Below are 27,287 nucleotides of genomic sequence, written 5' to 3'. Positions count from 1 at the left end.
TATTTATCTACTTGCACTTTGACGTGCTTTCGAACTGCTAGGTTGGCAGGAGCTGGGACCGAGCAACAGGAGCTCACCCCGTCGCGGGGATTCAAACCGCCAACCTTCTGATCGGCAAGTCCTAGGCTCTGTGGTTTAACCCACAGCGCCACCTGCGTCCCTTTTATCTCTGTTCATAGGTGGGCCCAATTCTATGCCTTTTAAGGGAAGGGCTCAGACTGTGGCAGAGGATGTGTTCTGCATGCAAAAAGGCCTTGGGGTTTCACCCCCAGCATTTCTAGGCAGTCGCCTGTCCAAAACCCTGCCTAGCTGCTGCGAGTCAACACAGACAAGAAGTGGGGAACCCTCCTGGGGCAGAAACCCAGATTCCTACTGGACCAACCTTCTAGTCAAGCAGCAGATCAAGGCAAAAAGGAGGTTTTGGCAAAGCAGGCATGCTCACCACTTCATATCCATACATGCAACATACACAGGCGCCTGCAGATTTTCACTCTCCCCCCTCCCACAGCCAGCAGTTAGTCTTGGGGTGGGGGTGGGGGAAGCATTTCGACTTTTTCCCAAGCCTCATTGCCAGATCTTCATGGAGACAGCCGCTGCAGAAGGGAAGATTAACCCTTCCTCCCCCTTCTGCTCTCACACAAACAGCACCACATGCTGTAATTAGGCTTGGAGGAAACCTACTATTGGAGCAGACAGTAAGGGTTTCCCCCAAGTTTAACAGCAGCAGGGGGCGGGTTCAGTGGGTCACATGGCACAAGGAAGGCGTTAACCCTTCTCCCTCCAGCTGCAACCAGCTCCAATCCTCCCAAGCCCAGTGTAGCAATTCGGCTAAAAAACCCCCAAACTCTTCAATTGGAGTGGTTGAATGGGCTTCTTAAAAAGCCAAAATTCTATATTTTTGGCAGTGCTGCAGCATACGTGGAGGATTCATTCTTCTCACCCCAGCTGTGATCCTATCCAACAAACCTGCCAAAATTAGGCTTGAGAAAAGCCTCTGATTGGCTCCAAGAAAAGGCTCCCACCCCAGCCTGATGGCTGAGAGTGAGCAGATTGGGGGTGCTATGGGCCAGATGGGGTGGCCGCGTATATCCCGAATCCTGTACCTGAGGACATGAGCAGCACAGCCTGGAGCAGCGCCACTTCGGTGTCGTCCAGGTTGAAGGCAGAGAGGGACTTGCCCAGATCAAAGATGGCGTCCGACACCACGCCCAGGCCGCCGTTCTTCAGCTGCTCCCGCTTGACAGCCATCTCGCCGCTTAGCGTCAGCGTCTCGCTCTCGGGGTCATAGCGTACAGCCGCCCGCAGCGACATGATCTCCATGCAGCAGCCCTTCAGAAGGATGATCTGGTCCTCACAAGGCAGCTGTGGGCAGGGAGAGGCATGGCGGTCAGTGGCAGCCGGCTTACTAGGGCTGTGCTTCACAGAGAAGAGGGCCCTTTGCACTCCTTGCTCCAGACTCCATGGAGTTAGTATGTTTCCACTGCCCCCAACAAAGGAGCAAAGCGAGGAGGGTTTATGAGGAGACAAGGAAAGGTGCACTAAGGAGAGATCATAGAAGGAGAAAGGCCAGAGTCTGGGCATGAATCAAAGCAGGGTGAGGAGCAGCGGGAAATCAGGAATCACTTGGGAGAGGGTAAGAACTTGGCAGTTCTCTTCAAAAGCCATTTGTTTGAAGGAAGAAGAGTCTTGTGACACCTTAGTACACTTCCTGTGTGTCAGGGAACTGCCATCGCAACTAGCGGAGGAGGCGAGGCTCCATAGCGATGCTGGAGAGGGGCCAAGCAAGGAGAGAGGCAGGTCTCCGGCTGGGGAAGATAATCAGCGCTACACCAGGGATAGAGGGGGGCCGATGGGGGAAGCAGAGAGGAGGCTCCAGGACTCTTCGCAGGAGACCAGCAAGGAGAGCACAGATCCTCCGCTGCCCAAACCCACCCTGCGCAGAAGACTTCCGCGCAGGGAAAGTAGGCAGCGACTTGGCATCAAAGAGCTTCTTTGCTGGAAGAGGTTCAAGAAACGCCCACTGACGGATTCTGCTAGCAACTGAACAGCCATGAAGTGAAGGGCTGTCCAGCCAGGAAAGGTTTAACCAGGCCACTTAGCCAGGAGTGGCGGCAACTTACGCACGAGCAACCCCATATAACCATTACACTGTGGCACAAGTTTTTGTGGACTACGGTCCATATCATCAGCTGCACAAAGAAGTATTCCAAGTTACAGGTTTATTATATGCATGGTTTGGGTGGGTGGGAATTGGAATGTACACAGCTATCCTGAAATGTTTCTTGAAACGAACTCCTACCTCTGAGAATCATTTTGCAGCCATTAGTCGCCCAATACATTACAGCTTCACAGCCATTTTTCCCTTTTAGGGTTTTTACCTTCGTTAAGTGATCCCAGCTAACCAGGAATCACATAGTGGCCACAATGGCATCATGATGCTACACAACCAATCTGGTTTTTCTAGATGCCCGGCTTACATTACAGAGACCAAATCAAGCTATTTTAGAGTACCTAGACTGGTCACTTAGGAGATCCTAGCTAATCAGGAAGCCCATTCCAAGTCAATGCATTCCGAACCAACGCTCTTCCTTTTCATTTTGATTCATGAAAGGTTGCTGAAAGAACAGAGCACCTTCTGACACTGACAGAGGTGGTCATGAAAATTGTCTGTCACTTTTGGTTTGGGCCTACCCGTCATCAGCACCTCAGCCTGACTGGACAAATCAGTAACAAGCTTGCTTGCACCCCATCATACCTCTCTATCTGCCCCTTAATATTTCCTTCTGGTGGCAAACCATGGAGATTATTATGGTGGGAGGAAGCAAGAAGCTAGCTCCACACCTGTGGCTTTCCCCTTACTAATCAGTGTAATGGGAAGACCTGTGATCTCTGCATGTTCAAGAGATTATCACCAAACTCCTTTCTCCCCAACCCTCTGATGGAATCTACCCACCCACCTCGCTTACCTCTGAAAACATGGGCAGTTTTTTGGCAAAATCCACCACACGGGTGATGGCGGGGGTGATGATCTTCGTAAACTCGCTGAACGCCTCCAAGTCCACTTTGTCCCCATCGGGCATGGAGGCCATAGGTGACTGACCGATATCTTCGGGCTGTGAGTGGGGCGAGAAGAGAGGCAGAATCATGACTCTGCAGAACAAAAGTTTGGGGCGAATCCACCTTCCAGTCTCAAAAACCACCAGAATCCAATTCTACTTTTGCAACAGGAAGAACTACGCGTTCTGAATCTTCTGTTGATGAGTGCTGCACGTGCAGCTTGCCGGGAACTAATGGGAAAAACACATTGAAACACGGCCTTCTTTTTAAGGCACATGGTACCATTAGGCAATTCCCTCTTGTTGAACTGTCTGTTCTGGTTCTGAAGGACGCACAACCCTGGCAACATAAAACTTTGCACGGTAGACTTGAGCATATCAACAACATGGCACCCACAGGGTCCCCTGCCCTGCTGAAATTAGATTTGAAAGAAGCATTCTATTGCATCCTCTAGAACAGGCTGTAGTAGCGTGTGCTAGATTAAGCTAGTGCCCAGATCTGTCAGTCAACACGAAAAAGCTCACTGCTGTATCTCACACCAAAACCCACAGTTTCCCACCAAGTTGCTGCTTCATTTTCCAAGTGAATAACCTTGAGGTCTCTCACTGAGTCAGTGCACATTTCATGTTGGGGCTCTGTCAACAGTGCTGACAAGATCTGGAGCAAGCCACAGCCTCATGTGTTCAAGGTAGGGAAGCTCCAGGATTTCATCCAGCTCTCATTTTTAAGTGATTCACACTTCCAGGATGAGGAGGAGGATCAGAATGAAGCGATTTTTAAGGTTTCCGTGCTTCCCTAGATTTTGCAATGCAGTTATTGGCTCAAAAGAAGTACCAAAACGCACCCAGAAATGATTATTTTGCAGCGAAACGCATACAAGCTGTGTGTTTTGTGAAATGTGCATTCAAAAGTGAATTATAATATGGCTTTGTTTTCATTAATTTTTACGGGAAAGGAAGTTGCAAAAGGTTCAACAATTTCTAGTTTAAGCCAATCTCAAACTACTTTCCGGCATTGTTAAAGTTCAGTTTGGCTTCTCCTGCTTTGCAATCTGTTGTCTCTCTGCTGGGGGATGGGGGGACAGAGAAGAACTCCTCAAGTGGAAAATGGGGGTCTACGCTGGACAAAGACAAATTGTGTTCTGTCCCCATGAATATTTTCCTGATTTACCCTAGTCCATGCAAGTACAGTCATACCCATACCCATACTTTTGGGTTTCGGCGGTCACACATGCGCAGAAGACCAAACCGCAACCTGTGCGTGTGCAGATGCGCCGCTGCGGGTTGTGAACATGCATCCTGCACGGATCACGTTCGCAACCCGAGCGTTCACTGTAAACGAAAAACACGCTCCACTTACTTGTATGGAGCGAGGGGGTAAAGAATGCAGTTGGGGAGGAGACAGAATTGCTCCTGAACCTTAAGCACCCGTTGTCACAAGGGCCTGCAAGCGTCTTCCCCTTGAAGGATTCCTCCAATTATCCTCTAGGTCCTGGGACACCTGAAGTTCTGCTGCCCCTGCTGAGTGCCCTGTGCGCACCCCCTTTCTGGAGCAAGGCACCCCTTCTGTTTTTAATGCAGGACATTAATCCTCCTTAAGGACATGCTAGAGCCTGTGACCCAGCCGTGTGGGAGATGGGGAAACCTTTATGGTGTGTGGGTTTTTTTTAACCAGTAAAAATGGTGCAATAGAACCCACCACACTTCTCTCCTGTTCTTCCTTTGCAAAACTTAAACGAGGTTTGCAGTTTGTTTCCCCTATTCCTTAGGAGAATACCCAAAACTGCACCTGTGTTGCTTTCAGACCATTGCCCAGCCTGAATTTCAAAACTGTAGCTTAATTTAGAAATGTGTTTGTCTGTCATTGCAAAGCTTAGGAGTGTGTGTGTTTGTGTGTGTGTGTGTGTGTGTTAATATTTTTATTGGTTTTCATTATAACAAGCATCTTATAACAATAAACGTTAAGAAATAAAAAATAAAAATTTGAACAACTGTACCGTTTTGCATAATGTTTCTACATTCAATTCAGTATCAAAATACTGTATGGGATTTTTCCAATTCCCTGACTTCCCTCTACCCTTGTGTGCGTTTGGTGGTGGGGAGAAGAAGGACTACGAGAGAGAAATGTTTCTCCAAGAGCCACCCTGCCTGCTGGCCTCTGATTTCCTTTCTCCCCCTCCCCTCAAGCCCCACTTCCCTTGACCTCTATGTCCTGACCTGCCCTGGCACTAGCTGACTGTGGCCAGAAGAGGGCACCCCACACCAGCAATCTCTACTCGTGTGAGGCAAGGGGGAAGGGAGGGGGCTGGGTTGGGGGGTTTCCGGCCCATCTGCCCTTGGAGGGAGCTGAGAGGTCACAGCTGTGTCCCTTTGCTCAATCACTTTAACCCTTCAAAGGTCCCTCTGTAGGGCCTGAATCATTTGCTAAAGCTGTGGGAGGAGGAGAAACCTTTATTTAATTAAAACTATTGAGATCTTGGATTTTATCGCCATATGTTTTGACTTCCGAGCTTACTACCAGTGCTAAGTCTAAGCATGGGTTACAATCTCACCACATAAAAAAAGGTCAAATTTAATGCATACGGCAGTCTGGAAAAGGAAACCAATACGTTTCGTTCAGAGTGGGCACCACCAATGTTAAGCAGTTTTAAATCCAATCAATTTCAATTAGAGGGTTTAGCACATGCCTACATATATCCTCCTGAAATAGAAGGGGCTTCAAAACTGTTTATTGGAAATTTGGCTGGAGTGTGCACCACTGTGTATGGTTTTATACTACAGATATACAGTCGTACCTCGGAAGTCGAACAGAATCAGTTCCGGAAGTCCGTCCAACTTCTGAAACATGCGACTTCCAAAGTGCGGCTTCTGATTGGCTGCAGGAAGCTTCTGCAGCCAAGTGGAAGCTGCAGAAGCCCTATTGGTCATTTGGCTTCCTAGAGAACGTTTGAAAACCAGAACACTCACTTCCGGTTTTCGATCATTCGAGAGCCGAAATGTTAGACTCCCAAGGCGTTTGGGAGCCGAGGTATGACTGTATATCTGCACACATATTTGTGTGTGTGTGTGTGTGTGTGTGTGTGTGTGTGTGCGCATTTGTTTCCACAGGATTAGGAAGACATGCAGGAGAAGTGGCCCGTATGCATGGCTAGCTCCCTAGGTAGTAACCATGCTACTTCCTGTTCTCTACAGAACCTAGCTTACGCATGGTAGAATAAGAACAAAACCCAAAATAAAGGAAAGTGTTAAGCAAAGCTACGTGGACTTTGCATGCACACACAGACACGTAACCCAGCCCTGATGCAAAACAAGATATACCTGTTGTTATCTGCTCATTTGGCACCCTCTATTCTGCCAGATTTTCACAATGTCTGTGAGCTAGCACGCAAAGGTTGGGGGAAAGATATGGACGCTCAGAAACCGGGGAAGAAGAGCCAGGAAATGTTAATCCAAAAAGAAAGCAAGGAATAAGAAGAAGAGATTGTGTGGGATCCTGCACCAGATCAATTCTGACAAATACATGCAACCCCTGGTTAAGGCTCTGCCTGTCGCACCCGCCTCCGCCATTTACCAGGAATTTCCGCTTCTGCTTCCAGTGGCTGCCTTGGGCGTTGGTGCTGCGGTGCGCCTCCGTGGCGATGTGGATCAGCTCCCACTCCTCCGTGGTTGGCTCCGGCCTGTGCTGAAGGGATTTCATCATCTCTTCCTTGCGCCGCCTCTCCCGGTTCTCTTCAATCAGCTTCCGCTTGGCTACCCTCTTGGAGTCATCCAGCACCACTAGGGGGCGCGAAGAATGGAGAGGCATGAGTGGGCAGTGGGGCCTCACACACAGCCAATCAGAACTCTGTGTGGCGCCCGTCGCATCCAGCAGCCCACTAACCAATGCGCTGAATGGCCTCACAAGAAGCCATTTGATTGGCCGGCTCCTGTGACAGCCTACGGAATTCTGAGGCCGCTTACTCCGGCCCGTGGGGTTCTCATGCCGCAACAATGGCCCCAATTACATTGGGATTAATAGATGGTCCCACACAACTCTATGTTGGAACAAGCAGCATGCCCCCTCCCTGCCCCCACATCCTTGGCTACATTTATTTCCGTGATGGGATCCCCGGTTGCAACCGCTCCCTCCCTCGTCTTCCCCAACCCTCGCATCCCTCCATAGCGGGCGCAACGCCCTTACAGTCCATGGCCATGCCAACGGCAATGCACTTCTTGAATCGGCAAAGCTGGCACTGGTTGCGGGTGATCTTGTCGATGACGCAGGAGGCATCGTACTTGCAGGAGTATGTCGGGTGCAGATTCTTCTGGATGGTCCGCCGGAAAAAGCCCTGCAGAGGGGAAGAGCGGAATCAGAACCAGGCAGTCCTGAGAAGGAAGGAGCGTCTTCCGTTTTCCAAGCCACCCACTCGGGTCTTGTTTTCTAACCAACGGGGTACAGCCCTATTGGCACTTCCAACGGGACTCCTGCCCATTATAACCACCAACGCCAAGCGTATTAGGGCTTGCATCTTAGAAATACAAGTCCATCAGGCAAATGGGTGATTTTCTATTGCGGAAGTTGAGGTGGTGCGCTCCCATGTTCTAATCTAATCTGTGGTTCTAATCTACAAGTCCTGGGGCTGCCCCAAAGGCCTCCCATTCATCAACATGGGGCACAACTGACAAGGATGTTCTCCACCCCCTATTGTGCTCTCATACTGCTCCCATTCATTTCTGTCTAGGTGTATGTTGGAGAACGTCTCAGCAGGTTGTGCCTCATAGGTTGGATCTGCTAGCTCTCTCTCTATACAGTGGTACCTCCGGTTAAGTACTTAATTTGTTCTCGAGGTCCGTTCTTAACCTGAAACTGTTCTTAACCTGAGGTACCACTTTAGCTAATGGGGCCTCCTGCTGCCGCCGGAACACAATTTCTGTTCTCATCCTGAAGCAAAGTTCTTAACCTGAGGTACTATTTCTGGGTTAGCGGAGTCTGTAACCTGAAGCGTATGTAACCTGAAGCGTATGTAACCTGAGGTACCACTGTACAACCTTTAACGGCGACTCAAAGCTGCCACTAGTTTTTCAACTTCCTTCAAAGCCAGGAGCACCCCATCTTGCACTCCGCCCTGCACCCAGGGCTGGCAATCTGCAGTAGTCAGTAGATTCTGGGGTAAGAATCAGGGGCAGCTCAAATCTCTGTCGTTTGAATGTTCCGCTTTAGGAACAGAGAGGTCTTGAGTTATCTCTGCCTGCTTTTACTGCACATGCCTGCCTTTCCTTTTCTCTTTTTGTTAAGTTTTGTTGTCCTCTCTTTCTTTCCTCTCTCTCAAAGAAGAATGTGTGTGCGGGAGGGGGCAGGGGAACTGCTTCTGGCAAGAGACCCACTTTAGGTCAGGGCACAGCAGTTTGTTGGTCACGTTCCATCAATTGGAAACTATTGCACTCAACTGTTTCCAAGCTATTTCCTGTCTGCCTGAGTTCAATAGTGGAAGTGAGCTGGGGAGAAAGGATTTAAAGCAGCCGAGTTGAGGGGGAGGTTTTAACCCCGCCCTCCAATGAACACTCATTTGCACACTGGGAAACCCAGACAGACGGGTGGGGTATAAATAATAGAATTTATTATTATTATTATTATTATTATTATTATTATTATTATTATTACAACATATAGGCATGTGGGAGTGATTTATTCATTTGCTAAACACACACTTACCGTACTCAAGTTTGGTCCTAAAATGTGTCCTCCCTCATTAGGGGCCCAGCATGACTGGTTATATTAATGCCAGACTCTTCTACCCTGCCACTAGGGCCCTTTTAAGACCCCCCCTCCCAGTGCCCAGTGACCTTAGATCACCCAGGAAGGCTCACCATGTGCCGAGAACATGAGAGGAGGGGGGCACTGGAATGAGGGGTGCCTCTTTGCAAACAGTACCCAGTGCCTAACTAAGTCATAATCAGCACCACAAAACTGACGTTAATACAGTGCAATAAAACAAATCTCTTGCCTGGGAAAACCACATGTTGCGCTGGGAAATCTCAAGATCAGCACTCATAAGTAATGCCTGGAAGTCAATACTACAGAAGAAACAGTACTCTCCCCGCTCTCTCTCTCTCTCTTTTTGGCACAACCTCCTTCAATTTCTCAGCGTGGATTCTATTTTCCCGTTCTCTTTGCTGTTTCCCTTCCTCCATATGTTGCTCCTTTTCTCACAAGTTCTTTTGCCAACTGGAGTTGACACTCCCACAAGGTACATACAGCAAAGCGGACACCTCAGTTCATAGGTTTTAGACACCATTAAGGGCAGCTGAGCGAGACGTGCACGTATTTCATTAAATTAAGCTACACTCGTAACCTGGATTTCTTCCAACGAGCTCAAGCTAGCAAGCATGACTCTCCCCTACATAGACACATATGTTGTCTTCTCACCAACCAATGGTGAGGTGGGTCAGGCTGAGAGGGTATGACTGATCCAACGTCACCCATTGGGCACTGTGGATTGGGAAGAGGGGGAGACATTGAGCCGGTGTCTTCACAGACCTAGCACAGCACGCTAACCACTACACCACACTGGCTTTACACAGGATCTGACCCTTGAGGCACACAATCCACTAGAAAGTTCTGCTGTACAAAAAACAAAATAAATGGCAGCATTCTTGCCCACCGCAATGAGGCTTGCACAAAAGGATGCCATGGTGAGTTGCATTTATGGAATGTGGGGTGCCATTTGAATTTTCCCAAAACTGCTGGGTTGTTCTTAACCAGGCCCCTTAGGCTCATTCTCCCATCTCCCTGCCTTTGATTAATCTGAGCACTCTGCCTGCAGCAACAACCCTCTCTGTTCTGTCAAGGTCCTCTCCTCCAGGAAAGTCCTTCCTGATCCACTCCTCAGGCACATCTCACCTGTCCCTCAAGGGCCTTTTAATTCTACTCTACCCCATCCCCACTTATTTTGTGAATCCATGCTCTCTACTTCCAAATCTTCTGGTTTTGTCCACCTAATACAGTGGTACCTCAGAAGTCGAACGGAATCTGTTCCGGAAGTCTGTTCGACTTCCAAAACATTCAGAAACCAAGGCACAGCTTCTGATTGGCTGCAGAAAGCTCCTGCAGCCAATCGGAAGTCGCATCAGACATTCGCGTTCCAAAGAACGTTTGCAAACCAGAACACTCACTTCCGGGTTTGCGGCATTCGGGAGCCAAAACATTTGATTCGCAAAGCGTTCAGGATCCAAGGTACGACTGTACTGACTTGCAGACACTTTGGGCAGAAAAGTTTATCACGACTGTGTCCTATGCAGCCCCAAGCATGCTAGTGACATACGGTCATTACTGTGGTGTGGTGGCAGCTAGGTAGTTGGCCCTAGACCAAGGAGATGTGGGTTCAAACACCTACACATCTATAAAATGCACAGGGCCAAAATCATTACCTGCCAGCCTAACCTGGTGAAGAGAAAGCTGGGAAACCCCACACAGGCCCCACTCCAAGTCCCTTGGAGAAAGAGCACAACAGAGGCGGTGAAAAGAATCCTGGGGGAGGGTGATGGCAGTGGGGGAGGCTGACAGATCAGTAAGGTAAATGTGGAACAGAAGAAGAGTCAACAAATTAAGAAATGCAACCAGAGACCACGGAAAATATTAATTTGTCTAGCTCCCATCACTGTAAAAATCTGGCTTTATCCATTCCACACTGCAGTTTGCCAAGACATATCAATTCCTATCCTTCTATATATCTCAGTGAAGCTTGGCCCAGAAATTCTGAGCGACTGCTGCTCACACATTTGGCTCAAACCTTCCACACCCTTCCCCTGCCTCACTTAGCACCAGGCTCACCCACAGCCTTCCTCTGGCCCCTGCTGCGAAAAGGACCAAAATGCTTCCCAAAAAACCCAAGTCCTGGGCAGTGCCATCCTTGGCAGCTGCCTGGGGTCATGCAGAGGCACCAAGTCAAAGGAGAGAATTCACCCTCTAGTCTAGTGAGCCGCTCGGGCCAGATGGCCTTCCCATGTTTCCATTACCTTGCAGCCTTCACAGGTAATACATCGGTAGTGGTACCCCGTGGCTTTGTCTCCACATACAACGCACTGCTCATCTTTGTCCAAGTAGCTAGGGATGTACCCTGGAGGAGAAAACAAGAATGGAGAGATCAGAGCTGGAAGGGGGAATACAGAACTGGGACACACCAGACTTCAATGGGCCTGCCCACCCTTACTCTCTTTCACTGGTCATCATTACCTGCTGGCTAGACCCATATCACCTCTGAAACACAAAGGGGCCGTATCACAATTTTATATCTTTAAAAGCAACACACTTTACTAGCCACTCGCAGCTCTCAAAGTCGCCTCCTTTTTAGAAACACAAGCAACACAACCAAGCTGCACAAAACCACAAGGTTAAGACACTACAAGCCCTTCCAGATGGGTGTTGTGTTGCCGGTGCAACGTGGTTTTGGCACAGTAACACTGCTTTAGTGGCAAATTTAATCTGCTTTATTAATGGTCCTGTGATGCTTCCCCCATGCTACCACATTACAGTAGTACTTTGGTTCTCAAATGCCTTGGTACTCAAAACAACTTGGAACCCAAGCACTGCAAACCCAGAAGTAAGTGTTCCGGTTTGCGAACTTTTTTCAGAAGTAGAACATGCTCCGTTTTGAGTGCCACACTTCTGTTTTGAGTGTTATGCTGAGGTCTGTCTGTTTTTGCTATCTATTTTGCATTTTTTGTGGCTCTTTCGTTTTTGTGAATGTGTGGAACCCAGTTCAGCTACTGATTGATTGATTGATTGATTGTGTGACTGCTTTCATTGCTTCCATTTTATGGATCAATAGTCTCATTAGATAGTAAATTCATGTCAAATTGCTGTTTTAGGGGTAGTTTTTAAAAGTCTGGAATGGATTAATCCATTTTGCATGACTTTCTATGGGAAAGCATGCCTCGGTTTTGGAACGCTTTGGTTTTGGAACCGACTTCCGGAACGGATTAAATATGAGAACCAAGGTACCACTGTATTGCTGTCTGGGGGTCTCTCTCTCCATTCCATCTGTGAAGTGTGAAGGTGCTGGACTGGTGTCTGGAAATGGTGAAGGGCTGGGTGGGGGCTAATAAAGATGGAGATGCTGTGAGCGGATGGCTTCTATATCCGGGAATTAGGTGCATGACCTATCCTGGGAGGCATGGCTTTCCCCCTGAAGGAACAGGTTCATAGTCTGGGATCACTCCTGGATTCCAACTTGTCATTGGAGCCACTTAGGCAAGGGGAGCTTATGCCCAGCTTAGGCTGGTTGACCAGCTGCAGCCATTCCTGGGCCTGGGTCAGCCTGGCTTTCAGTGATCCATGCTGTAGTGACCTCCCAGTTAGACCACTGTGAAGAGGGAGGGAAGCACAGGCGGAGTGAATGAGGATCAGAGAGCAGGGACAGAGCTGGAGAGTGAGAAAGCTGGTGTCTGTATATGTGGAGCATATATGAAGCAAGGAAGGCCAGAGAGAGGCTTTGCTGGTGAGCCCCATTTCATGTTTCAGTAGTCAGGGATCATTCCTGAAGCCCTTACAACTTCCTCTCAAACCCTTTCTGACTAGGTCTTCTGGAAAGGGCATTCTGGAAATCTGAGCATATGCTCAGAGCTACTCTTCTCTTTATGAATGCTAACTTGTACCAGGTCAACCTGGTTTCAAATCTACCGGCAGCCACATCAAGCTCACTGGGCGAAACTTGGGCCGTTTGCTTTGACTTTCCTACAATGAAGGGTTGTTATGAACATAAAGTGGGACAGCACCACATATGACTTTCATGGAGGGGGGGGGGTAGCAGGATACAAGTATTTGCCCCAACTTTAATTTCTAAGCTGCCTCATATCTGACTTGGCTTTGCTTCGCTGGCAAAACATGAAGACTGCAGTCCTCCTTTGCGGCCCACCCCTCACAGCACAGGCACCCCAAGGCCTGAATGGCTCTCAAGATCCCCTCTGACCCCACATTCCAGGAGGGAGGGGGCAATGGCAAGGCCTGTCCTTGTCTGTTCCCCCCCACTTCCAGGCTTCGTTAGTCTTTCTGAAAGGCTATTTAAAGTACCGCTAACGAGGGCGTCTTTCATGCAGAAAACACAACAGCCATGTACGTCCACAAAAAGGCTCTTTATCTCTGGGCTTGTGGGGGGTTGTTGAAGGGGAAGGAAGCAGCCTGCGACCCCCCCTTCCAATTATCTCCTGCCACCCCCACCCCCAACTCACGTAACCTTGCTTACCCTCCAGGGCCTCATCAGCCCTGATAATGAAGGTGCCCCCTCTGCCCCCTTCCAGGAAAAGGAGCTGTGTTCTCTCGTTCACCCCCTGCCCTCACAATGTCCTATTGTCTAGGGTTGTGGCAAGGGTCACCTCCATGTGACCCTAGGATGACCCAGCCATGACGGAAAAGGGGACGTGCCCCCCTTGCGGCACTGGTATGCCCGTGTGGAGGGGGATAAAGCCTAGGTCTCAGCTGCCTTAAAGCAGTGGCATGTTGCTTAGATATTTGCAGCATCCGAGACTGGATGGAAGGAGCGAGAGATCCAAATAAATAAATAAACGAAACATGCAAAATTCAGGCCACCTTCTCGGCCTGCTTGGCCCACAATCCCTTACCCCTCCCCAAAGCCTCTTTTGCCTGCACATTCCCATTTCCTGCCAACAAATGCTCACGTTCAACTTGGCCCTTCTGTTTCGTTGGCCTTTTCCGATTTATAGAATTGATGGCCGATTTATAGAATTTATAAAGAATTATATGATGTGTGTGTGTGAGAGTGAGTGCCAAGAGCATCTGGGAGCAAACATGAAAGATGTGATTTTCTTTAAAATCTCCCATTGCACATGCTTGGGGGTTCTGATGTATGTATATCAGTATATAAACGACACATGCATGTTACGGATGTGCCACATGTTCACTGTGAGAAACACCAGTGATTGTGTTGGGTGAGTGGAGTTTGGAGCTTTCTCTCAAAAGATAAACAGGATAAGAGTTGGCCGAGGGCCAATTCTGACGCGACGTTTTCCATACAGCCACATATACTTGTGCACTTTTGTGCACACACGACAAATTTACACATGGTTTCCCTACGCCAGTATAAATCCCTACTGGGGAAAGTATCATGCCGCAAATTGGCCCTTGTAGTTTAGGAGCTAGAAGGTCCCTCAAACCCTGTGTGATTTTCCAGATGGAGGCAATGGGATGAGGATGTGAGAGAAGAAAGACAAGGTCTTAAACTCATCTGGAATACAGCTGTTAGCAACATGAAAGCATGATGGCTTTTGGTGCCGGGAGGTTGGGGGCAGGAGGGAAGACGAGAAGCCCTCCCCTCTCCTTTGCCAGCAAGACAGCTAGCATCTGGGTAGGAAGAGAAAGCTCCGAGTTCTGCTGTGACGCTTTCCCCCCTCCCCAAGAGACCACACAATTTGCAGCCATGTTAGACTGATTCCCATTTCCACGTTTGAGACTGAAAAATCAGCTTCCATGAGACGAAAAACGGACTGTGAAAAGGTATCCCATTTACACAGCCACCGAACGGGGAATCCTCTTTAGCGTGGCATATTAATGGACTTCCCACAGGCATGTTACGATCTAATGTGTGCCATAGAAGATAAACTAGTATGCATGGCCCATGCAAATGGCACACTGCATGCCATATGTGACTGCCACCCACAACACACATTACATTGTGTATTTGATTTGAGGAGGAGGATTTTTATTTTACCATGAGTTCCTGTGTCCTTCATGGGTCACAAAGGTATCGTCTTCCCTTGGAACAGAAGGCATGGACCCAGCCCTTTGCAATGACTCTTCTAAGGAAAGGGATGTCTTTGCCCTTTAGACCAGGCTGGGAGGACCAGCACAAAACCAACCTCCCAACCCACAAACAGCAAAAGGAAAATAGTAATGCCGGACGTACTGCAAACAGTGAAGGTTCCATTGGAAGAGACCTATTCAAGACGGGAGAGGACAGAATAGGGAAATGGGGAAGCTGAACATAGGATCCAAACCACAGGGTCCACCCTGACTGGCAGTAGCTTTTCAGGGGTTCAGGCAGGAGTCAATCCCAGCCTTCCTTGGAGATCACAGAAGCTGAACCCGGTGAATCTTTGGCAGCCAGTGGGTGTGCTCTGGCACTGAACTAGGACACTTCCACAATGATAGCAGCGAACCAGCAGGGAATCACACACAGCAAGCGGTTAGAAAAGCTGGATCTGCACAGGATGTGTCAGGCCTAACGAGCACAATGACTCTTCTTTGGTAGGTCTTGCCCCTATGAAGCATTTGTGGAGACTGAAGGCCCCTGACTTTCCACAGCTGCCCAAGTCCCCTCCTCTCCAGGGTTTCCCCCCTTGGACCTGCTACGTAAAATCTCAAACCTAGTATCTCTCTCCCTCCCTCCCTCGAAGCATCTTGCTCCTTTCGTTGTAAAATGAGCTACTGCATGTCTTCTAAATGGAGATCTTTATCCTAGTTGGTATCTGCATGGGATGTGAACTGAATTTACACATGTGCTATTGTTGCTGTGTGTGTGTGCACGTGCATGCATGTGCGCGCTCTACATATAAAATTGTTATTGCTCTTATTAAATTTATATACCGCCCTTCATCAAGGGACTACAGGGCAGTCTACAACATAAAAAACAAAATATGAGAAAAGGTTTTTATTTATTTAAAATGGTTGTTATATGTGCAATTGTTTTTATTCATGTAACCACTTAATAAACCTCTTAAATTATATTGTACGCAGCTTCGGAATGCCTCATGGGAAGCGATTCATAAATGTGGCAGTAATAATATTAATAATTAGAATAGCAACAGTAGCAATAATAATAGCAATACGACCACTACTACTGTATTTTGGGGGAGAAACCTCAGGTATTATTAAAGTGAGAGCTTTGAAGAACTGATGGTTTTAATGGGAGATGGGAATCAAAATGATTTGATTTGGAACGTGTTTCTGTGTGGGGAGAGGGTGGCTGACTTGAGCGGGTGGCAGACCAATGGGGAGTGTTTTATCCTAAGAAGCAAATATCCGGCTGAGTACTCTCATTCACAAACCCGCACATCACTGCGCCTTTGCCCCATGACCCATTGTGGCCTCACCTCTTGCACCCCCCAGCCCTTTAGTGGTTTATCTTCCGGCTGCAGACTCTGCCGTTTGAGAACCGATATCCTGAGCTGCCCCGTGACCTCCTTCTCTGGGCCAGTGGAAAACATCAAAAGGACTTCAATGGGTTCAAGGACAGAGTTGGATAAATTTCGGGAGGATATCCTGTTATTTATATTCTGGAGTCTGGGGGCATCGCTTGTTTGCATCAATGAAGTCTCCCCACCCCTCCTGCCTGCATTTCTCCTTTCCCCTTTAATATGTATTTTTTTTCTGGGGCATCAAGAGAAGGTTTTGCTACAACTTTCTAGAGAGAAACCATCGTGTGGCACTAAAAGTCACATACCACTAAAAATATTTCTGAGGAATCTTGAGGGACAGATTGCTGTAGCATGAAGGCTTAAATAGTAGTTTGATTGGAGGCAGGGGTGCCGGAAAGAGACTAATCTTGTCAGCTCAAACTGCCTCAGATACATATCTACGTATTCCCTGGCTCTGAAGTATGTGGCTTGGCTCACTTGCTCGAGTCATTTGGGAGGCATTTGGCTTCGCAAGACTGTGGCTGTGGAAGGCCTGGTCTCCGCTTGCTGCAGCCCACTTTGTTCTTGATTATTCTTGATTAAGCAGAGCGATCAGGGATGCAAGTGAGCTGCTGGTGGGAGCTGGACAAATAGCTACGATTCTGCAGATTTAAACAGCCTGAAAAGGGTGGCTTACCTGACATACTGCTTTTCACCGAACATTGGCTGCTTTTTCTTTTACGTTTCCCATCCGGCCACCTGCGGAGAAGAAAGAAGGGGAGAGGACATTTAAAACAAAACAGAACTGTGGATTCATCAGGGGAAGGGCAACCTGCACCTGCCACAGCCTTATTGCTTTTTATCCGAATCTGCAGCCCTTAAAAAGCTTTCCCAAGGGCCACACACAAGCTTTACCCTCTCGCTTCATACAGCTCCAGTTCCATCATCCCACACCTCTTAAAGAACCCAGGAGGCGTGGAGAGCAGTACAAGTGGTCTCACTTTATGTTATCTGAGAGCAGCAGAAGTGATAAGCGGGTTGGGAAGAAGGTTCACCATGCACACAAACACATACGCACACACATATGCAGATGTGGAGACATAGCTAGCCCCTTCTTGACCTGAGATTCCCATGCTCTCCTTTGCCTCGGCCTTTAGAGCACGCTCACCCCAGAGCCGGCATGACTTTGCAGCAGGAGGTCAAAAGAGAGAAGCCAAACCACCACCAGCAACTCAGCCCACCAGTGTTTGGAACTCCCATTGTTCTAGGCACATGTTGCAATAGAGAATTTCATTAGCGCAAGCAGTTTCTGAGCTCTGGGCGCACTACTGCGCCTAAGATTTCAGGTCAAAACTGCAGAGTTGAAGGAAAAGAGGACCTTTTTCCGCCTCCCCACTTCCAGCTACAGTCGTACCTTGGTTGTCAAACTTAATCTGTTCCAGGAGTCCGTTCGACAACTAAGGCCGCAGGAGCCGTGTTGGATGATCGGCTTCCGAAAGATGTTCGCAACCCGGAACACTCACTTCCGGGTTTGCGGCGTTTGGGAGCCAAACATCCGAGTACCAAGGCGTTTGAGAACCAAGGTACGACTGTACTCTGTGAAGACTGGAGTAGAAACCCTCTTAAGAATATTAGGGGGGTGGGAAGGACTAGACCATGTGAAAAATGAATATAGTATTTTAGCTGCAGTTCATTCATTTTCAGCTTTGTATTCTCGCTATTAAAAAGCGTGCTTAGACATTCCATTGTTGCGCCCATAACCCAGGTTTAAGGTGCCATTTAGCTCCATGCTCTCATATCTCAGTTTCTAACACTGCAGCCCATGCCAACCCATGTTTGTTATGCTCAGTAAAACAAAAAAAACCTAACCCACCTAGTGAGCTTCACAGCAAAACAGGGAACTGAACTCTCTAGTGTTAAGTCCAGCAATACTATGGCTGAGCACACACCATACATTTAAAGCACATTCTCTCCCCCCTCAAAAATCCTGGGAATTTTGTTAAGGGAATTTTGTTGGGAGTTGTAGCTTCGAGGGGTAAACTACAATTCCTGGGATTTTGGGGTGGGAATGCATCCTTGCCTTTGACCTCCAGAAAGGAAAGTAAGAGTGAAAAGATGTGAAGGCAATTCAGTTTGCAGCTGAATTGTAGATGCTATGTGGAAACAGGGAGAAGAAGAAAGAGCTCAGTAATACAGTGGGACCTCAGGTTAAGTACTTAATTCGTTCCAGAGGTCCGTACTTAACCTGAAACTGTTCTTAACCTGAAGCACCACTTTAGCTAATGGGGCCTCCTGCTGCTGCCACACCGCCGGAGCCTATTTCTGTTCTCATCCTGAAGCAAAGTTCTTCACCTGAAGAACTATTTCTGGGTTAGCGGAGTCTGTAACCTGAAGCGTATGTAACCTGAGGTACCACTGTACAGGGAATGCCTGCTGTCACAAGCTCCCAATTCAGCCACCATTAGAAGCTGCAGATTTGAGGAAGGAGTAATGAGGTACATTATGCATCTTCAATTTGCTTTTGTTCACACATTAAAATCTAGATGATTGTTATCACAGAATGCTCATTTTTAATGAAAAGCTGACTTAACTCATAAGTGGTCCCAACCCCAAAACTCCTTGTTACCCATAATGCAATATAAGGCAATCCAAACTTTTCAAAAACATCTCCTATCCAAATGTAATAAACTAACAGAGTTCTAAAGTTGAGCAAGTGCTTTGTGAACAGAAGCCAACCTTCTGAGAATCTAATTTCTCTCCCCCCCCCTTCTTAAACTATGCAAGAAAAATACTCCAGACTCTTGCTGAAAAATTAAATCTTGCAGAAAAGATTATTTGAAGTAAGTTAAGTATTGGAAATCACTGATGATCGTTCCAGTTTCCAAATAGTTGAGGTAAGTATTGGGCATAGCCAAGGTGGAAAAATTGACCTTCTATCTCTATCTATATACATAGTTGACTGCCTTCTTACAACCCATTAAAGATTCTGGTAAAAGTGGAAAGAGTTTATAAATAACTGGAACATGTATTCTTAAAACATTCCTTTGGAATGACACATTTATTTAATTATTTTGCTCCAGTTATTTATTAGTCGCTTTTCACGGCCAAGTCTATACATTTGCAATTTTTATAATTGAAAGCAACAACACCGCACTGATTTTGGGAACAAGAGACTGGTGGCAATCAGGAAGCTGGTGTGGTTTGTTCTTTCAACAGGATTTCTGAGCTTGAAAAGGCTTAGTTGATGCTACAGGGTGGCTATATTTGTATCTGATGTCATTTCCCTTCCATTTCTCCTCCCTGCCCCTGACTGAACACTGCAGCAGATGTTGCAAGGCTGGTTTCATTTTATGCATATTTCCCGGTGCAAAAGCCAGTGAGCGAAATTGCCAAGTAAGCTACTAGCCAACCACCCAAGGGTGGATGACTAAATCTACACAATTCTATGATTCTGTTGTTGACGTTTAGTCGTTTAGTCGTGTCCGACTCTTCGTGACCCCATGGACCAGAGCACGCCAGACACTCCTGTCTTCCACTGCCTCCCGCAGTTTGGTCAAACTCATGCTGGTAGCTTTGAGAACACTGTCCAACCATCTCGTCCTCTGTCGTCCCCTTCTCTTTGTGCCCTCCATCTTTCCCAGCATCAGGGTCTTTTCCAGGGAGTCTTCTCTTCTCATGAGGTGGCCAAAGTATTGGAGCCTCAGCTTCAGGATCTGTCCTTCCAGTGAGCACTCACTCCTTAAGAATGGAGAGGTTTGATCTTCTTGCAGTCCATGGGACTTTCAAGAGTCTCCTCCAGCACCATAATTCTATGATTCTACGCCCATCTAATTCAGTAAGATCTACACTGACTGGCAGCAGCAGTGGCTCTCCAGGGTACCTGCCAGCCCTTCCTGTAGATGCGGAGGATTGAATCTAGAACCTTATGCATGCAAATCAGCCGCGCAACCAATAAGCTATAGCTCTTCTCAATTTCCCAAAGAGGTGTACGGAGGCACACAGTGGTGATCGGTTTTCTGGTTTTTTTCCAACCAGCTTAACCCCAAAAACAGCGTTAGGATTAACTGCAAACTGAATAATCTCGCTCTTCCCCACCCCCCAGTTTCAAGAGGATTGGGAAAGGGAGGAAACTGCAATTCAAGAGGAAAAGGCTACACAGATTAGGCAGTGAAGGCAAGTGAATGCTATCGGGAGATCACAACTCAAATGTGGGAGGGCTGATTAACAGGAAGGAGTTCAAGATTCATGCATTATTTTTTTAAAAAATGAAACACACAACAATGTCATCCTGTGAACAGAATTTGCTCTAATTCACATGTAGAGCATCTAGCATTGAGGCACTTTAAAAAATAGTAAATAAACAGCAATAATGTGTGTGGGGTGTGTGTGTGTGTTTTTTAAAACTTGTATGGTATTCCATCAGCTCTCACCCACTGCCCCAGTTTTGTCGGGACTGACCTCTCAACAGCTTATATCATTTATATATAGATAGATTTTAAAGAGGAGGTTTTTAAAAATCTTTGCAATGTGTTTAAAGGACACCCTTTGTTTTAAATAATCGTATTATTACCTGCTCCCAAACCAAGGAAGAAGGGGAAATCTGTGTGCATGAAAGTGTCTCCCCGCCCCCCCCCCCTGCCCCCAGCTTTTCCTTCCAAATTAAATTCAAAAGACAAAATGTCCTTTTTGGCCTAGATTAAAAAACAACAACAAAGGATGACCTCAGTGGCAGCTCACCCAATCGGCCGCCAGTCACTGCAGCCTTATTTGCATGCCGATACCCCATTGGCAGCAGCGGCACGAGTGGAATGCAGAAGGGGGAGCCAAGAAGACACACATTTTTGCAAATGTATAGTACTGAAATAGAGAAACTATTTGCGCCACCCTATTTGCGAGAGACTTTTGGAAGATTGCTTAGGAAAGGAAATGTCTGAATGGATTTTTAAAAGGTTGCAATGTTTGGCTTACATGGGCCTCCTTGGGCAAAAGGTCCCAGGGCTGTGGGGTCTCTTACCCACAGGTTAAGGTTAAGAACGGACCTGAGCCCAATCTTGCAGCCTTCTTAAAATCAGTAAAATAATTCCTTTCCTAAGCAAGTGTGATGATGTCACCCCTTTAAGCCTGGTTTATGGGAATAGGTTAGAACCTCAGAAATAATGAGCTTGACGGCTTCTTGTCCCTTTGCTCAACCTACTCAGATTTAAGTGTAAGCGTTTATGTTAATTAGCTGGATAAGTTAGTGTTGGTTGTTTTCTTACCTGCTGAGCTATTTTAATCTGTGTAATTCTTTGGTGTTTTCCTGTAATTTGGTCTAGTTTGAGTTCCCAAACCTTTTAATTTTGAACACGCTTTTCAGAGCAAGGGTCACCCAACACAGCAAGTTTCAAAATGACTTTTGCAAATAGGTTGGTTTCAAAGCAGGGGGGTGGGAAGAATCAGGGAAACTATTACAGTGGTACCTCGGGTTACATACGCTTCAAGTTACATATGTTTCAGGTTACAGAGTCCGCTAACCCAGAAATATTACCTCGGGTTAAGAACTTTGCTTCAGGATGAGAACAGAAACTGTGCTCCGGCGGTGCGGCGGCAGCAGGAGGCCCCATTAGCTAAAGTGGTGCTTCAGGTTAAGAACACTTTCAGGTTAAGAACGGACCTCCAGAATGAATTAAGTACTTAACCTGAGGTACCACTGTATATGCAGACTGCAACAAAATGTTGCGGCATGGAGTGTTCCTGTTAGCTATTCCAGTCAGCCATTGATGCTCACCTCTGTGATGAAACTCCACTCCATCCCCTTTGTACCCAGTTGTCCATCTCCCCTCAATAGACAATCAATGTTCCATGATCAATGAGTGCTGCACAGTCCTCACTAGGCTGTTTTGGGTTTCCCCCCTCCCCCCAGCTTTTTTACCTAAGGATATTATTATTATTATTATTATTATTATTATTATTATTATTATTAATTTTGGCAGCTTCCATGTCCCCCTAGGTGTGCTGACACCCCCCCCCCCTTTGTGCATGGGTGCTGCTGTTTTGCTACAAACAGCACTCATACCCTGATCATCAGAAATAGAGGGAAAGATGCAGTGGCAGCCAGAAGGCCCTTCACGGTGAGGCAGGAATGCCATCATTTTGTTCTGCTAGGCTTTCTATGCCTTTGGTTTAGTCTTGCACCTGTGCTTGGGTGCTTCAGGCAGCAGATTGAGACTGACAGGACTCAGTTCCTACCCATACAAAAGCCATTCCCTCAGAGAACTAGATTTCAGGGAGAAGGGCTTTAATCTACCCTCCCCTCCAAACACACACACTAGTTTGTTTGGGTGAGAGCTTCACAATATGAGCCCTCACCTACAGTCCAAAGCGACAGATGCTCTTGCCGTTGCAGAGAGAACTAGTCCTTTTGAACAGCTGCTCTGATACAAATTTCCGTTTGGAGGCTTCCCCCCCCCCCCAGCCAACAGAGGGCTTAAACGCTTGAATCACACCAACAGGAAACACGAAGGGGGGGGGGGGAGAGAGAGAAATGATTTAAGTGTCGTTTGGGGAAAGGACCCAACAATAACACAAGCCGGGGCGGTGCGTACGTGCAGCCTTTGAACAAACACAACACGTCAGCATGTACACAATGCAGGCTTCTAAAAAAAGACCGTCAACAGTGACTACAGAAGGGGGGGGGGAGTGAGAGGGGTGGGTAGGCAAGGCTGGTACTACCAGTTTGTCTTGTCCACCTCCTCCTCTCTCTCTCTCCCCCCCCCCCCGCACCCCACAGGCGACTGCAAAAGCTCCCCAACAGGATGTCCTCTTGTCCACGTAAGGCCTGTAGGCACGGCTTGTACCAGGAGTTCCTGGGACCAGCGCCAGACTGTGCTCTGCTGTTCCTCCGCAGGGGCTGTGCATGAGGAGCCTTGGCTCCTGGCCAGCAAGGCCGGCTCGGCACCTGAGGACAGCGTGTGCCCGGCAGCGAGACACGGGAGGCACGGAGGTGCCCCCTCTCGGCACCTGGGATTCCCTGGGCGGGCAAGAAGGTGGGGAGAAGGTGGAGCAGGGGACAGAATCAAAATGTTCTCGCTCTGGGCTCCAGGTACTTGGCAGGGCAAGGAGTCCATAGGTGACGCCTCTTCTGCAGACCCCGAAGGAGGCGGCCACGCGGCTGCACCACACATTTCAAAGTGCTCCAATGACATTTTAACATTAATGGCTTTGCCCGCTCCAAGGTTTCTGGAATCTGTACTTTAAGGACCTCCTCTCTGCCCTGTATATTTTGGGGAGCCCACCTGAAGTTGCTTCAGACTGTTTTTTATATTGCGTTGTCATGCTTTCAAACCTTTTATTGACATATGGTCAAAATTTCGAAAGGTTCAATACAATAAAAACCAGCAAAATCTGCCTCGAACAATTAAAACACTGTTGTGTAACGTTCACGAGTCCTCGTTGCGTGTTGGAGAAACTTGGCAGCTATCTCCAGCTTACCCCCCCCCCCATCCAGGGTAAACATTAGGAAGGCTATTCGTTTGGCCATTGTAATGTTGCGTTTTAATGCTGTTATCTGCCCTGGGGCCTTAGGGGGAAGGGTAATAAATTTAATACAATGATGGTAATGATAATAACAGCAGTTCTCAGCACCCTTGACAGACTACAGTTCCCAGGACTCTTTAGGGGAAGCCTTAAAGGAAATTTAAATACACTAAGTAAGTAAATAAATTCATGCAGCAAAAAAGTATGCATGTGCAGATAGATAGCAAAAAGTTAACCAATGAACCCACATTAATTTTGAGCAAAATACGGCAAATTAAATAGCCAATACACCCGTGCTATGGACCCGAGGAGAATGTGCCTCGCAAGTATGTGTGTTGGGAAGTGACTTCTTTTCTACGTGGCCAAGCCTCCTCCCCTGTTCAGAAGGTATAACCAGTGAATCAGATGTCCCTCCTGTTTTCTACGGAGCTAGATAGAGAACCCAAGAGTCCTGGCCCTCGCTCCTCCAACCGCTGTAGCTGACAATCACTCTCTCACAGCAAACAGGGCATGAACAGGCAAGTGCAGAGTACTTTCAAAACATTTTGGAATTTCTGGTAAACACATGCTACCCCAGCCCTTGCAAAAGTAAGGTTCTATCCCTCAATATATCTTCTACTGGCAGACCTTCCCATTGTTAATCATTTGTGGCACAGAACAGAAAAGGAGGAGCCACCCTGCAGAGTGCAATTCCCTCATCACCTGGAACAACCAGAGCCGTTCCAGCCTGCACAGGATCATTTTAGAAGCCAGGAATGCCAGGGAGGTTTCAGCTCCTGTAACCCTTGTTTAAGCATAGGCCAGCGCCTTGGTGTGAACAGGGATCAGGCGGATTTCCTGGTGAAGCATTAGTACCCTTCATCTTTAAACAGACACACAAAGAGAGAACAAATCCAATCCCCGATTTCCGAAACTCTCAGAGCCATACAGATTTTTTTTGGGGGGGGGTGAGAAATTTGCTGATTACACTAGGATGCAGCACTAACTCTTTGCAGCAGGTGGCAGTGTGGTTGACGTCCTTTGGCTCCACCCACAAGGAGGAGGGGGAGAGAAATGACCCTGTCAGCGCGATGGCTAGCAATCTTACACCATACCCCTTCAGACCCACACCCTAGACTTCACAATCTTGAGGGCCAGGAACTTGATTCGCAACGAGGTCGGGGATTTTCAAGAAGTTGATTCCTGCAGCCAGCGACACATTTTTGCAGTCGTCTCGGCTCCCAAAGAATCGCAGCAGCACGCACAGCTAATCCAAAGACCAACCACATAAGCAACACGAGAAAAAGGCAGCAGAGGTCAGCCACACATACCTGGGCTCTGGTGAGCACACACTTTCTAAATGAGGTGTACGTGCACGTGAGCGAGCGAGTGGGAAAAGTGGTTGCTCAAGGAGCGGGGTGACAAAACCATACCTTATCCGTCACAATTGTTCCTACCTCCCACATGAGACTAGGGAACAGAGGTCCTGCCCCATCACATTCTCCTTCCCATCCCAGGTGGAGGAGCTTCGCTATTTGCTTACGACAGGAGCGGCATGCAAAGCCATGAGAACAAACTTGCCTGCCCTGGGGCCCCATGGCAAGAACAGAAGATTGTGCCGGGGGCATTTCTGTGGCAAGGGCTGTGCCCCAAGGCACACCCAGCTCCCAATCCGGGACCAGGAGAGATCGGAGTCCGGGGATCCTTATGGGGCCCAATGAGGCTCTTCCTATGTGAACAAAGCACACCCCGAATAATGCACACACGGTTTATCAAGACACATGGAGATGAGATGCAAGAAAAACGCACTCCACCCCGCTTCACAAGATACCTTGAAAGCACATTCGAAGTGCCTTTCTTCCCTCAGAGAATTCTGGGCACTGTAGTCCACAGGGTTACAATTCCCAAAAACGCTGAGCAAACTACATTGCCAATCCTTTGAGGGTGACAGAATGTGCTCAACTCCACACCCTTGTTCAGGTCTTTTCCCTGTCTCTGACATGCAATAATGCCTCTTGCTGGACTGGATGCAGAGGTGTCAATGTTGAAACCTCTGGTTTTTGTGTGGCCTACTGTCCAGAGATAATTCAAAGCACATTCCCTCCCCTCAAAGAATTCTGGGTGCTGTAGTTTTACCCTGCACAGCGTTACAATTCCCAGGAGCACTTAAGAACTACACTGCCCAGAATCCTTTGGAGTTGGGCATTGTGCTTTAAAGCTACGCATCCAGAGGCAGATTACTGGCTTCAGTCGAAACCCTGCTTGGCCATTTACAACTTTGATGGCACGTGTCCATACACCGTTGGCCTGCCAACCCCTTCCTTGCTGGGCTGGTGATTACATATCAATCTCAAACTCTCCTCTTAATCGCTGGTTGCTCTGTGCTGCAGCTGCAACCACATCTGTCCCAAGTCCTGCCTACCATCCCACCTCCAATGCCCTTTACCCTTTGCTCCCTGAACGGCTTTGCCTAGGGTACATTATGGAGCAAGTCTGCCACCATGTGGCCAGGTGTGATCATCACACCTGAACAACAGCATTTATCTTAATTTTTTTGCCAAAGGGGTGTATGTACAGCAGGGAAAAGATAAGGGAGCTTCTACAGCCCGGACCCTAGCAGGATGACACTTCTCTCCTTGCAAAGGGAAGGCTGCCAAGCCTGTACTGCATAGTCACTAACATGCAGTTTCCCCAGAACCGCATCGTGTCTGCCGAATCTAGACTTCCACACACAAAAGTGCCCCTCCCGTAAAACGGCCATAAGAGTGTGCATGAGGGCAGGTAAAAAAACCAACAACCCCCAAAAACCCCACCAGCACCTTTCCACACATCACCACCGCTGCTTGTGCAATGATACAAGTGCATGTACAGGTGCGAGCGTGTTGCGGCAGATGATCTTGCAACACAAAATCAGGATTACTGCCGGCAAAAAGGCAGAAGCATCTCAAAGGACTAGAAGTGATGTTTTCCCCCCTGGCGCTTGGCGGGAGCCAAATTTCCCAACCCTGGGGTGGGAAGGGAATGAAGAAGCTGTTTGCAAGCACTGTTTGAACTGCAGATGCCTTTCGTGAGGTTTGCATTTCCTGGCATACACCTGTTAAGGAATCCTCTCTGCAGCTACCTACAAGGCCCTTTACCTGCAGCAAAATGATGATGCTAATGGCTAATAATAGTAACAAGCAAAATGCTTCGTATTTATTCAGCACTTACCCAGGCATTTGGCTCGGTGACCTTACAACGAGCCTGTAAGGTAGGCCAGTGCTGTTATCGTGCTGCTGCAGATGGGAAGCTGAGGTTGATAAGGCCAGTGGCTTCCCATTGATGGGGCTGGCTAATTTATGGCAGAGTTAAAAACTGGAGACTTCGCAACTTACCCTCTTAGCTACTCTACAATGCCCTTTGCTTCAGGGTGGGGTGGGGGGAGGGAAGCAGGGGAAGAGGAATCTATAATACTGTGGTCTGGGAATGATTCCACTACCTTCCCTAAAAATAAAATTGCCTTGTGGAGGATTCCATAAACAGGGTTTTACTTGAATTTGAGGCATTATGAAAGTTGGCATCAGGAAGGGATTTCCCTCCAGAACAAACTGACTTGTGACCCAGGGTGGTTTTCATATTTCTCCTCAGTTG

General features: G+C 47.8%; 1 protein-coding gene across 1 annotated transcript in view; it reads right to left on the bottom strand.

The window, feature by feature from the left end:
* Positions 1 to 27,287, bottom strand: part of THRA (thyroid hormone receptor alpha) — a 120,154-nt gene that overhangs the window by 14,290 nt on the left and 78,577 nt on the right. Inside the window, exons 3-8 of the mRNA XM_081886401.1 lie at positions 16,861 to 16,922; positions 11,052 to 11,152; positions 7,237 to 7,384; positions 6,628 to 6,833; positions 2,967 to 3,113; positions 1,104 to 1,362 (exon numbers count right to left, since the gene is read on the bottom strand). Coding sequence (XP_081742527.1) covers positions 1,104 to 1,362; positions 2,967 to 3,113; positions 6,628 to 6,833; positions 7,237 to 7,384; positions 11,052 to 11,152; positions 16,861 to 16,922 — 923 coding nt within the window. The remainder of the gene's footprint in view (positions 1 to 1,103; positions 1,363 to 2,966; positions 3,114 to 6,627; positions 6,834 to 7,236; positions 7,385 to 11,051; positions 11,153 to 16,860; positions 16,923 to 27,287) is intronic.

The sequence above is a fragment of the Podarcis melisellensis genome, assembly GCF_964234715.1.
Source record: "Podarcis melisellensis genome assembly, chromosome: 13".
Classification (NCBI taxonomy): domain Eukaryota; kingdom Metazoa; phylum Chordata; class Lepidosauria; order Squamata; family Lacertidae; genus Podarcis; species Podarcis melisellensis.
The sequence above is the reverse complement of the archived record's forward strand: the minus strand, read 5'-3'. Positions and strand labels throughout refer to the sequence as shown.